The 13,858-nt window shown below is 36.7% G+C and overlaps 1 protein-coding gene across 2 annotated transcripts in view; it reads left to right on the top strand.

Annotated features, from left to right (window-relative positions):
- LOC131953766 (tight junction protein ZO-1) overlaps positions 1–13,858 on the top strand; it is a 190,528-nt gene that overhangs the window by 48,018 nt on the left and 128,652 nt on the right. For both annotated transcript variants that reach the window (XM_059317126.1, XM_059317125.1), the window contains exons 2-4: positions 3,227–3,437; positions 4,857–4,950; positions 6,953–6,985. In XM_059317126.1, the coding sequence (XP_059173109.1) occupies positions 3,227–3,437; positions 4,857–4,950; positions 6,953–6,985 (338 nt within the window). The remainder of the gene's footprint in view (positions 1–3,226; positions 3,438–4,856; positions 4,951–6,952; positions 6,986–13,858) is intronic.

Genomic DNA, 13,858 nt, shown 5'->3' with positions numbered 1-13,858 from the left:
CTAGCATTCGGTTGCCATAGCAATTTGTGTTTTTGTATATAATTAGATTATGAAACGCGAGTAAATACAATTAAAAGTCGAGTTTACAACGTTACAAGGTTCATATAACTAGCATTAAATATCCGTTCATGGTCGTTCATTGGGTTGTGTTTATTTACGTCAAGGTCAGTCACATATAACAATCACAGGTACTTGAACTATACTTTGGGGAAGGCGTGGTCGGATGGTAGAGCTTTCGACTGCTAACCCGAAAGTAACAAGTTCGGACTTCGGGATTGAGTCCCTGAGTCCACTCAACTCTTATGGGTACTCGGCTCACATTAGAGAAAACGAAGGCCAATTGTATAGTGCTGACCACACCATCCCTTCATATGTCAAGGCCAAGAAACTTTAGCACTACTTATATGCCCGATGGATCATTTGAAAGGGGAGCTTTACTTACTGATACACATTATCCCAACCTTTGCTTATTACGGCTACATGACATGCATTTTATTATGCTGTGAAATGGTATAAAAATAACTTAATATTTATTAAATTCTGAAAAAATTTCTCTATTGGGCCGCTGTCGAAAAACGTTTTAAAATCACATACTTTAGACGGTGTTGATGTCACAGTGTAAAAGCTTGCAACTCCGAAAGTGTTGAATACAACATGAGGATGGAGTGAGAGAGGAATAGATCCTCTCACGTTGGGGGAGGGGTGGGGGTAGAATGGAAGATTTCAGTCCTCCTCCGGCCGCTCTCAAATAATCATTCATTTCCCCACTCGTTCTCCTGCTCCGTCTAGGGGAAGATAATCCGTTTAGCCACCTGCGCTGGAACAAAGGGGACACAACCCAACTAATCGTTACTAGAGTTGTCTCGCCTATCAATGCCAGCTTGCAAGTCTTGCATTGTCTGGTTCCCAAACTAACCCCCACATCCCCACTTCCGTGTAGTTTTAAAGAATAGTGTGATGTAGTATGTTTCGCTATCAAGTTAGAAAGGATCGGCGAGACGTACATTGTCCACTATCGCGGTCCAGCTAGTCATAAAAACAAGACAGGTACTAATTAAGTTGGGCCACTTAACGAACCGGACCATGGTCTTATCTGGATATTCATGGCTTTTTTCGGTATTTACCCTTGACCAGGGATTCTAAAACTGGAGGGAGTTGCCTCCCTTAGCTGATCGGGGATGTAGTTGAGGGGAAACAATAATTAAGCTGTAGCATGCTGTTAATTAGAATCTTAATTCTCGAGCTTTTCTATTGTGTCTGCAAGTGTTATTACCTCCAACCGGGGATTCTAAAACTGGGAACAAATGTCCATCGCTGAGCTTTTCGGTGGAACATTAAGAGTAATGCTTAAGTGAAATTATTTATGCATGCGCATGGAGTCAATTAGGTCTTGATTATTTTTCTATTTTATTGTTCGGTATTAATCTCCAATCAGGAATACTAAAACTAAGGGAACACCCCTTCCCCCTTTTCTTTAAGCTGACTTGCAATACTTTTGAGTAATGGAAACATAGTTTATGCAGTAGCATGTAGTTAATTAGATTCTAGTTGTGATTATTTTTCTGATATCTATTACTATTTATTTATAATCAGGGATTCTAAAACTAGAGAAAATATTTCCCCCCTTAAGCTGAGTGTCTATACATCTTGATGAAGGGAAGCATTGTTTATGCAGTAGCATGTAGTCAATTAGATTCTAGCAGTTTCGGTTATCTATTAGTATTTATTTATAATCAGGGATTCTAAAACTGGAGGAAATGTTTTCCCCCTTAAGCTGATGGGCCATACATTTTGATCAAGGAAAGCATTGTTTATGCAGTAGCATGTAGTCAATTAGATTCTAGCAGTTTCGGTTATCTATTAGTATTTATTTATAATCAGGGATTCTAAAACTGGAGGAAATATCCCCCCCCCCCACCCTTTAAGCTGATTGGCCATACATTTTGATCAAGGGAAGCGTTGTTTTTGCAGTAGCATGTAGTCAATTAGGTCTTGATTACCCAGTATTTCTATTTTATCTTCCGCCGACCTGACGAAAGCCGGAAACTATTTGCATCTTTTATTTGATATGCATATGTATGAGCAGGTTTTTATCTGCATTTCAGAATCATGGTTTCCTTTATTATCAACTCTCTTTACCCACCCACCCACATAAGCTTATATCTGTTCCCCCCCCCCCCCCCCCATCAGCTTTCTGGTTTGTGAGTTCTACGGCTAATGTCTTAAGCACGGTGGAGACTAGAATTGATTGTTTGAGGGGGTGGGGGGTGGCATTGGTCCAGTCAACTGGTCTTAAGGTTGAGGGTAGAGCCCATGAGCTGAACTCACACGGTCAGTTAAGTAGCCAAGCGAGTGGGTTGAGTGTTGTATGCTAACTATTCTGTAGGATTTCACTATTGGAGTTTTATTTTATTTTTTATTTCGTGCCTTTTTTAAAATTTTAAATCGTTTTTATGTCACGTCAAGCCATTCGATTGTCTGACGTTTTTTTTTTTTATGGAACGTGAAATAAAAGCACGTGGTCATAAAACATGGTTGTTTTTTTTTTTCCAGTTCGGGCATAGTGAGTTCGTTCTTGATCAGAAATACTATTTCTACTAGTTAATATATTGATTTTTTTCTTCACGTTTCATCAACGAATCCGCGTCGAGGCACTTCGTGGTATGGCTGTCTGCCCACCAACCAGTATTTCCTCTATCTGTTCAATAAGTTTTCTTTTGGTAGCTTTATGGTCTCATTGTCTAGTATCTGTATAACAACGATTCTGTGTATCGATGTCTGAATGGAGCCTTGTAATAATACGTGATGTGTAATTACTGTCATTAAATTAAGGTCCCATTTCTAAACTAACGTAATATATATGTCCAGGTATTCTATTAAGGTGTTGAAGTTACACCTAAAGGTTTTTGTGAAGTAGACGCGTTTAAAACAAAAATACTTACCTTTTCATTGCAGAAATATTTTTGTGTGTTAATAAAAGCATTGAAATGTGTTTTTTGAGTACTCCCATCTGCTCTCCGCAGAAGTATTTTCGTGTGGTAATAAAAGCGTTGAGTTGTGTATTTTGAGTACTCCCATCTGCTCTCCACAGAAGTATTTTCGTGTCTTAATAAAAGCTTTGCTCTGTGTTTACTCTCATCTAACTGCAGAAGTATTTTCGTGTGTTATTAAAAACGTTGAACAGTGTTGAACTGTGTTTATGAGTACTCTCATCTTCTTATTGCAGAAGTAGCCTGTGATGACAATCCCCCGACCCAGGCGCTCCAACTAGGGTTCGAACTGGCCCTCAAAGAGAGGGATGCTGTGCTCCGAGAGAAGGCCAAAGCACAAGAGGAGCGTGACACGGCGCTGAGACAGCTGGAATCAATACGTGGTGAGAGGGATCAGGCTCTGGCTTCCTTAGAGAACCTCACCACTAAACATGGAAAGTTAAAAGAGTAAGTGCGACTCTGGTTTTTTTTACTATACTTTTGTTTTTGGAATATATTACAGAAGAATCAACATGAGAAAATAAGAGCAAATATGATGTAGTGGTTTTTATTATGCATTCGGAAAATATTACAGAAGAATCAATATAGGAAAGTAAGAGTATGACTCTAGGTTCTATTTTTATTTTTAATTATTTGTTTGGAAAATATCACAGAAGAATCAATATTTGGAATTAAGAGTTAGTTTGTGTAGTTTATACTTTTAAACTGAATGTACATGTTTTATCTAGCAAACTTGGGTTACTAAAGTAGTATGTGGAAAATGAATAGAGTGAGTATGACACTGTTTACTCGAGAAACTGCTAGAATAATAAATGGCCTCTTCCCAGTTAAAACTGCAATAACATAAGTAACGTTTTATTAGGCCAGAGGCTTAAAAAAACTTGGACAATCCAGCTTTATATAGAATCAAAATAACTGTGTCATATTTACTCATTGTAAAGATCATATTACAAAACCAGTTTATAAAAAGATTCTGTATAAAGTTATAGGTTAAATTCTAAACTTCACTGAAAACTAACTGTTGCTCATATACCATTAAGCAATGTTCACTTTTGATTACTTTTATGTCTAAGCTAGTAAATGATCAACACATTCATAATTAGATTGTGTCTTAATATCAATTAAAAAATTAATTATTTAAGAAAAATAAACAAGAACTCTGACATTTTTACGTTAGAGAAATACTGTAAATAAATTAATCATTGCAAAAAAAAGATGTATAAAAAAATCGTGTAGCCCTAATAAAATAAAAAGTTGAACTCTGTAAATAAATGTAATCATTGCAAAAAAAAGATGTATAAAAAAATCGTGTAGCCCTAATAAAATAAAAAGTTGAACTCTGTAAATAAATGTAATCATTGCAGTAAAAAGATGTATAAAAAAAAATCGTGTAGCCCTAATAAAATAAAAAGTTGAACTCTGTAAATAAATGTAATCATTGCAGTAAAAAGATGTATAAAAAAAAATCGTGTAGCCCTAATAAAATAAAAAGTTGAACTCTGTAAATAAATGTAATCATTGCAGTAAAAAGATGTATAAAAAAAATCGTGTAGCCCTAATAAAATAAAAAGTTGAACTCTGTAAATAAATGTAATCATTGCAATAAAAAGATGTATTTAAAAAATCTTGTAGCCTTAATAAAATAAAAAGTTGAACTCTTTGTAAATACATGTAATATTGCAATAAACAAATGTGCAAAAAAAAATCTTGTAGCCCTAATAAAATAAAAAGTTGAACTCTGTGTAAAAACAGAGGCGAGACAATAAAAACTGATTGAAGGCTAATTCTGGGAGTCTGGGGCTCCAGTGTAGGGATAGCTTTATGATGATTGACCCCAGTCTAGAAGTATTGATTCTTCTCTCACAGTGGGATGTCAAGCTTAGACAGGATCTCAAGAACAGACAGCAGAAAAATGAAAGATAAACCCTTGGTGGTGGAGACGGAGCAGGCTTATGAGGAGGTGAGTTGGCGGCTGTGTGTGTGGGGGGCTTTTTGTGTGGGCTGTGTGTGTGTGGCTTTTGTGTGCGGCTTTGTGTGTAGGTTTTGTGTGTGTTCTCTATTACTCTATGGTTCTTTGCCAAAGTGTGATTCTCACTCGATGATATAGGGGTTGGCAGTCGTTTTGCTCTGGTGTAAGAATTTATTTGTTATTAAGTGAAAAAAAAAGTTGGTAACATCCTTTAGGTTTAAAAACGTAATGGTAATAAGAAATGGCTCAGTGTAAAGTAAAAAAAAAAACATATAAATAAAATAATTAGTTTTACTAAGATTAAAATTTAAAAAACTATATGTTGTAATCAAGGTAGGCCATGAAATGAGTAAAAATATACTTACTAGCTTGTTTTAACGTAGTCAGTACTATTTGTAGTATTTGAATTAAAGTAAAACTAGCAACCTCATGAATATTTATAAACTTTTTTTCTTAGTCAATTTTTTTTATAAAGATTGCCAACCCTAGTCACGTACATCATTTCCTTCTTTCAATGAGCCTTGTTGATTGAATGAAATTTGATTTTTTACAAGTCACCAAAATCTTTTTTATTTATCTGATTGGAATCTCATCGCACATTGTTCCTTCTTTACCTGTTTGATGTTTTGTCAAGCATTGTTATTGTTGAGGTGTTGCAACAGAGGTGATGTTGTAAATGCTCTTTCATGTTCTGTGAAGAGGGGTTTGGAAGCAGGCACTGTTAATAAAATAACAAATGTAAACACATCAACTTTTATGCTCCATATATGCTGTTGACTCCGATTTTCAGCCTGCTTTTGTTTTTGCATTTGCTTCCATCTCCTTTATAGAACAAACTAAAAAGCAATATTTGTTTGATTTTGGAGTTGTCTCTCCTAGAAGAGTTGCTGCCCTCATCTGTTGAGCCTCATCTGCCCAGGGGGTTTGAACTTGAGACTTCTATGTTTAGCAATTTTGAGCTTTACTGAATCGAGCACTCTGACCCCTGACATAGAGAATGATTACAATGCCCTTGCTGGGATGTTATTATTTACCTATGTCTACCTTTAACATTGTAATAATACTGTATGTTTACATTTGTTATTTCATGTTTTGTGAGCATTTTGTAGGTGTTTACACTATTGTTGTATGTCTGGTGTTCCATATTTCCTGCAGCATATAGGGGATGTTTTCAGTGTCTTAATGTGTAATATGTTGTGTATATGACCTCTATGTTGTAGCACTTTAGAGCTAGATTTGAGAGTACAGCTAACAATAGATATTCTAAATCTTACTGCTGAGCTAAAGGCTTACTTATGTTAAAAGCTATACTACTGTCTGGATATTTATTGAAACAGTATTGTAATGTTTAGTGTCACCCACTGTTTATATCAATTCTATGGTGTTCTGGAAAGTTATTTAGACTTAGTATGGCTAACAGAACATGCATTCATACCTTATTAGCAAACAAATTCTGCTAGCTTACATCATGCATTTTCAGCACATTATTTCTTTCATTATTAAAAGAAAACATATACCAATTTAAAAAAAAATTAAGGCAACAATCAATTTTATCTACTATAATTGGCTTCTTGTAATTTTACCTTCTTTTTCAAGTCACCAAGTATGTGTACGAAAATTTAAAAAAAAAAGGTTTTAAAGCTATTGCAGTTTGTTTAAACTTCTGTTTGTTTAAAAAAAATCATAAAATGTTATATTTTTAAGAATCAAAAAATTAATTTAAGCTGTGCTTCTGTTTTATATTTCTAATTAATGACACGAATGCTAGTCCAGGCTTGACTATATTTTTTTTAAATCTGTTCCATGACCAACAAGTCTAGTTCTATACACCTCCCCATGACAGTGGTGGTGTTGATCTTGAGCTCAAATCTAGCATAGCTCTCGCTATTTCAACCTTTTTTCCCACCTCCCCATGACAGTGGTGGTGTAGATCTTGAGCTCAAATCTAGCAAAGCTCTCTCTATTTGAACCTTTTTCCCACCTCCATTTTCAGCTGCGCTTCCTGTCCTCCCCACTCAATAATCAGGTAAGATCTATTGTCTCCCCTTCATACACTGCCTGGGTTTTTTATCTCCCTTACCCTTCATCCCATTCTTCTCTCCCCTTTTTTTCGCATTGCGCTCATTAACACAAATGCATCTTGGCTATTTTTACCCACTAACATTTTATATATATATATATATATATATATATATATATATATATATATATATATATATATATATATATATATAAACAAAATATTCTAATAATTGTTTTGTTTCATAAATTTAAATATAATTTGGCATGTTGAATGGGAAATGGAACTGACTTAACCACTATATACTACATGTAACACTGGGTTGTTCATTGTGTAATTCCCAAACTTTAATCTAACTTTTATTTTAGGTTCAACCTTAAAAGGGTTGTTTTAAACATCCATAAATACTTAAACCAATATTTAAATACGCATTTAATTTACAATTTTTATACTCTAGAAGGCAAAAAAAAAGTTTGTACAATTCTGTACTTTCAAAAACCACACACACATACAACACATTTTATTTCTTAATATTAAAAAAAAACAAGATTAAATTAATAACAAACAAAAAATATTCTAAAAGTTTTATTTGTCCAAATCAAATTCCAAGCTGTAACATCCATCATCATCAAAATCAACAACAAAACGTATTTTCTACTCTAGTCCTAATGAATCAGTTATTAAAAAAATCAATCTTCCCCATCAGTTTGTTATTACCGAGCTTCGCACAAAATACTTCTCTATTGATATCTTTTAGTAGCGCCCAAAGCTACGGCATCTGTTTATTATTTAATATTAATTTCCGTTGAAGGTGGCGGCTGTATTGGTGCATGGGAAACAACTCGTTTAATTTTCTACGTGGAGTTACCTCCGTTTGTTATAACGAGTGTTTTAGAAAGATTTTTTTTTAAAACATAATTTTTTAGTTGTAAACAGCAATAATTGCTTGTAATTTAAAATTAGTGTGGTGTAATTGTGCGTGGAAAGTCCCGTGCACATGTATTATTGAGTAATACTGGAAAATAGATAACAGCATTATGAACGAAATAACCAAATAACATAGTATTGTGTTATAGACATATTTTACAGCTTTTCAGGGGGAAAAAATGTAAATTTACCTGTAGAATATAGAGATGTGAAGCAAAAATTAAATATATAATATAAGCTTATAATTGAAAGAATATTTGAAGCAGTGTGTTTTTCATCATAATAATCAACTAAGACTATATTTTAGTCGTGTTACACCCTATACTTTTGGAAATCGTGAAACTTGCGGACTATGTATGAACGAAGCTTTTAATCAGTGAACTTGATTCATAGTATGCTGGCTGTGTTTTGTATAAGTGAAACAAATTTAGTATATGGGCTATGTATGAGTGAAAAAAGCTTAGTATATGGGGTATGTATGATTGAAACAAGTTTAGTATATGGGGTATGTATGAGTGCAAAAAAGCTTAGTATATGGGGTATGTATGCTTGAAACAAGTTTAGTATATGGGGTATGTATGAGTGCAAAAAAGCTTCGTATGTCGGCTATGTATGTATGAGTGAAGCCTATGTGGACTATACATCTATGTAACCCCCTTGGTATAAGTGGAACCTGGTAAGTGAGGTATACATATATGTAACACCATTACACCAACCTCCTTGTTATACGTGTAACCTAGTATGTGGACTACACATGTATATAACACCATTATCGAACCGTGGCTACATCCACCCCAGTACCCAACTATTTCTTATTCCCTTCTCCCAGACTAGAGCCGGTCCCCCCCCTCCCCAGAACGTCTTAAACCCTTCTCTCCCTCTCCAGCACTATTGAGTTGTCTTTTATTTGATCCAATCAATCGTAACGGCGCCCTAAGGGCTTTTGGCCGACACCGCCGTCCTTCTTCAATCGACGTGAAATTAGCACCGGCAAATTGAAACTTTAAAAACGATTGATTTACTCGCTCGGAATCTCGTTTGTATGATTTAAATGTTGTGGGGGGGGGGGGGGGGGGGGGGGATCTCATCGTTTTTTTTTTGTGAAAATATTGTTTAAGATTGTTTCTAATAGGGTACAGGCTGAATATCAAACTATTTTATAGCTCGAAAATTCTGCCGTTTAACTTATTCATAACCTCCTGCGCACACACCGTAAAACACGTGCATGCACGCTACTCGCACATCATACTTAATAGATTTGTGTTTAGTTAATCGGTTACTACCTAATTTTACACCGTTCATTTTCCTTCCCATCACACCGCCTAGACAGAGAGAGAGAGAGAAGGGGGGGGGGGTGTCGGTCTTAAGTCCAAGCGTGTGCTGGTCAACCAATTTGAAACAGTCAATACGTTAGCCCCTGTCTTAGCCGCTGACCTAGCGTGTCCGGCCTGACCTAATTTAACCCCTGACCGCCCGGCAGGTACGTGCGGGTCATGAAAAGAATGGCCGGACATATGTGAACGGCCACTCGGTCATTGACGGACTTGTCGGTAAACGACACTGGCCTATGGTCAACTGAGGGTAAACACACAGTCGCTCACGGCCAATGTGTATGATGATCAGAAACAAATATCAGAAGCTTAGAAGTATTTCAACGTGAGCGTATTGCTCCTTTGTCTAATAGACCATTGGAGATAATTTCGCATTGGAATTCGTGTAGAGGGGATTGGAATTCTAAGCACAAAGCCTGGGCCCTAAGTTGAGAAGAGGCGGATGTTGCCCATGTATTAGACCCCCTCTCCCCACTCATCTGATAGACCGAAGGGAGCTTATAATACTCCTTATAATACTCCTTTATTTAAGTTACTGGTTAAACCATCATCAGGCGTGTCCGTTCTTTTTGCTGATAGTAATTAAAACGCTTGGAACATACTAATTACCCATAATCAAACCTTTAAATAAATAGACACTTCAGCACCATACGTTTTAGCATGTTTTTTTTTAAAATATTTATTGAAGAAGACATTTGGGGGTTTAGCCATTGTGGGAAAAGGACGTATTTGATATTGTGTAATATAAGTTTGTGATAATAAAGTTAATTCTGGTTCATGAATTAAGTTGTTGACATCGTTAATTAGTGTCTGCGGAAAATTTAAAGCAAATTTTGAGCCCATAATGAACATGTATAAATGATATATTAAATTAAAATAGCCGTGCCAGTGTTGTGTCCATGTTGTCCTACATTAAATCGAAGTACACACAAACAAGTATTGTGTTACGTTCACCATCTTAAGCAACCTGACCCCGTGACTCGTCAGTGTGGACATACCAAGGGCCTGAATCAATAACCAAGGTAATAGGCTGGGACGACCAGGGGAGATAAGCGAGCAAGGGGGCGTGAGTCAGTGTCTCCAGTTACCGATGCTACATTGTGTTTGTCCCGAATCTTCTCTTAAGGTTCTGTATGCAAGTGTTGGAACATAGCTTTGTTAACCTGCATTAATGGGTAGTGCATACGGTAATACTTGGGAGCATTAGAACAGCATATTTTAACTTAACTGAAAAACAGTTCGTGTCATTGTATTTAGAAGCATTAGAACATAGCGTTCTTAAACTAAATTAATGGACGTGCAGTCGTTATTATTTTGGAGCATTTGAACACATTATTCTTAAACCAAATTATCTGTAATTTTATTTCAAGCGATTATGTCTTACAAAATGTGGCTGCTGTTTAACTAAACGGCGCGTAGGTTGTATTTCGAAGCATTGAAACATTGTGTTTTTAAACTGCATTAATGGGTGGTGTTTGCGATAGTACTCGGGAGCATTGAAACATTGCGCTTTTAACCTACACTAATGGATGGTGTTTGCGATAGTACTCGGGAGCATTGAAACTTAGCGTTTTTAACCACCACTAAAGGATGGTGTTTACGATAGTACTCGGGAGCATTGGAACACAACATTCCTACACTGCACTAATGGATCGTGCGTGCGGTTGTATTTGAAAGCATTGAAACTTTTGCTTTCTTAAACTGCACTAATGGACAGGTTCGGTGTCCGTCTCCTCCCGTCCCCCCTCCCCCATTGGTCTTCAGCTTTTCTAAGCAACACTAAATGGATGTCTCGTGCAGTGAATCGAGACTGCATACACGGTTACATCCGGGGGGAGGGGGTGGGACGGACGGACCATTAGTGTTTGCGTGACATGCTATGCTGATGCATTAAGACTGGAATATGACGGTTAAAGTGCACACGATGAAAGCTGGTTGAAACACACGAGTAGAGATGGTCACTGGTTGTATAACATGGATGCTGGTGTTAATAGAAGATGAGTTATTGAAATATCATTGCCGTTTTTGTTAAACAGGGAAAAAAATGAGCGCTATTTCATTTTCCGTATGTAATGCCAAGCGCCCATTGAACGGGTACGGACAAACGGCCGACACTGACAAAAGGCCGACAGTCAAAAGGCCGACATCCGAATGGTCTACACTCGGTGTGCTTGATATCGGCCTTATTATCTGTCGGCATTATGTCCAGTCGGCTTTTCAAAATTCGGCTTTTTTCTGTATCGGCCTTTTTTCTGTATCGGCTTTTTTGCTGTATCGGCCTTTTTGTTCACTTAACGTTACGATGTAAAACAAAAATGTTTTAAGTGATTGTCCTACACAATATGACTTCCAGTGCTACGGTGTAAAACAAAAATGTTTGCCGTTAAATTTTTTTAAAGCTATTATCCTACACAATCTGACTTCCAGTGCTACGGTGTAAAACAAAAATGTTTGCAGTTAAATTTTACAATCTGACTTCCAGTGCTACGGTGTAAAACAAAATTGTTTGCAGTTAAATTTTTTTAAAGCTATTATCCTACACAATCTGACTTCCAGTGCTACGGTGTAAAACATAAATGTTTGCCGTTAAATTTTTTTAAAGCTATTATCCTACACAATCTGACTTCCAGTGCTACGGTGTAAAACAAAAATGTTTGCCGTTAAATTTTTTTAAAGCTATTATCCTACACAGTCTGACTTCCAGTGCTACGGTGTAAAACAAAATTGTTTGCAGTTAAAAATTTTTAAAGCTATTATCCTACACAGTCTGACTTCCAGTGCTACGGTGTAAAACATAAATGTTTACCATTAAAAAAAATTGAAAGCTATTGTCCTACACAATGTAACTGTTGTTTGCCGAAGTCTCGCCCCTGGCTACACATGCCGTGCGATGACCCGTCGGTTAATGTTTCATAACAACTTCACCAAAACTTTATCAGTGCTGAGCTGTGAGCATTTTGTACATGATACTTTTTGGTGTCTGTCTGTTCTGGTTGTTAGAGTTTTGTGTTACACATTCGCTGGGATCTGTGGAGAGATTACTTCTCGTAGCGATTGCCGATGTTTTAATAACTACTACAACGATCTTTTTTGCTCGTTTACGACGTTGTAATGGTTATATGTTTTATGTTTTGAAAGATCTAAATTATTTTCAATTCTACTGCGTATTTCTTTTACTTCCATCATGTGGTGTTTGTTGAATACTCCAAGTTTTGTATTTGTTTGTCTAGCCGTCTGAGTAAATCAGCCTTCGTGCGTTCTGTCGTCATGTTGTATTGAACAGACTTGAGTGTACTCTTAATTAATGTGGGTTTTTATTTTTAAGTTGTTTTCTCACTTTATAGCCACTTCTCGGTGTGAGGTTTTCTCGGACTGCTAATGTGATACGTTTATAGGCTTATTTTATTCTTGTATATCTGCATGTTGTCCTTCCGTGCCTCAGACTAGAAGTTTCGATACTGAGCTTATTTCAGCTGCCGCTTCGTGTTACTCATCTTTTGTGTGCCATTTACGTCTTCCGGGTTTTATTGTCCTGCCTCGTTTTTCTTGGGATTCCGTGTGAGGGCCTTTCTGCGTTGTCTAGCCAATGCTTCGTCTTTTTGCTTGGATGATTTGGTTAGTAGTTTTAAAGCAACTATAGACATAGTTCGAAGGTAGAAATGGCGTGGTGAGTGTGCCTGTGTACATGACCCTCTGCATCGATGTATGTCCGATGCTGAGTTTGATGTAGTAAAATCACTTTAAGATAATACTAAGACAACAACAACATACTGAATAGACCATGAATCGATTGCTTATTGCTGATGAAATGTGGCTGGAAACGGAATTTTAAAAAAAAAGGATATTTTTGAAAATTTTCTTCGGCATTATGGTTCTAAATTATGGCAGGAATCGATTGGTAAATGTTTCAAGTCGCTAAGTGGTCTGGTTGCCGAGATATGGACCAAAAACTGCATTTGTTCGAGGTTTTTTGGCTTTTCCGGGAAATCCAGAAAGGAATTCCGGGAATTTTTTGACCCACAATCATCCTTGGAACTTGCTTAACATATTTGCTTTTGGAACTAGTCCTCGATATTGCTTCGTTGAGGAGGAGATACGACTTAAAGCTGGAGACACACATCCATCCATCCAGAAATGACGAGTTAATAATCGCAATTGTCCGTATGGAAATTGCGCTAAAAACTATGCATCTGAGGCGCATGACGCTACTTTCTATTATTTACATGTTCGCCATTGAGTAAAATAAAATAAAAACTCTTACCGCATTTCACTTCTGACGTGTATACTGTATATGTCTAGGGAAAAGAAACTTACATGAAAATATATTTCACAAGGAACATGTAGACTTACATGATGCGTTTGTTTTTCTTAGACTTTCATAGTATACATGTCGCAAGCGCGGTTTTGCAGTGCGTAGTTGAAACATTTTTAAAAAGCAATATAAAACTATGCGGGGAAAATATGTTTTGGGTAAATACGGATTCTCACCGGAAGTTCGGAAGTTGTAAGAAAAGCGTCAACACCGAGCCTTTGAAACCACCGGTAGGCTTAACGCCCCAACCCCAAACCGTGGCCTATGAAACAGTGTCGGAAATGTTGTGGGGCCGGCTCACGGCCGATG

The sequence above is a fragment of the Physella acuta genome, unplaced genomic scaffold (genome assembly GCF_028476545.2).
Source record: "Physella acuta isolate Inbredline_101_S28 unplaced genomic scaffold, ASM2847654v3 ptg000950l, whole genome shotgun sequence".
Lineage (NCBI taxonomy): Eukaryota > Metazoa > Mollusca > Gastropoda > Physidae > Physella > Physella acuta.
The sequence above is the reverse complement of the archived record's forward strand: the minus strand, read 5'-3'. Positions and strand labels throughout refer to the sequence as shown.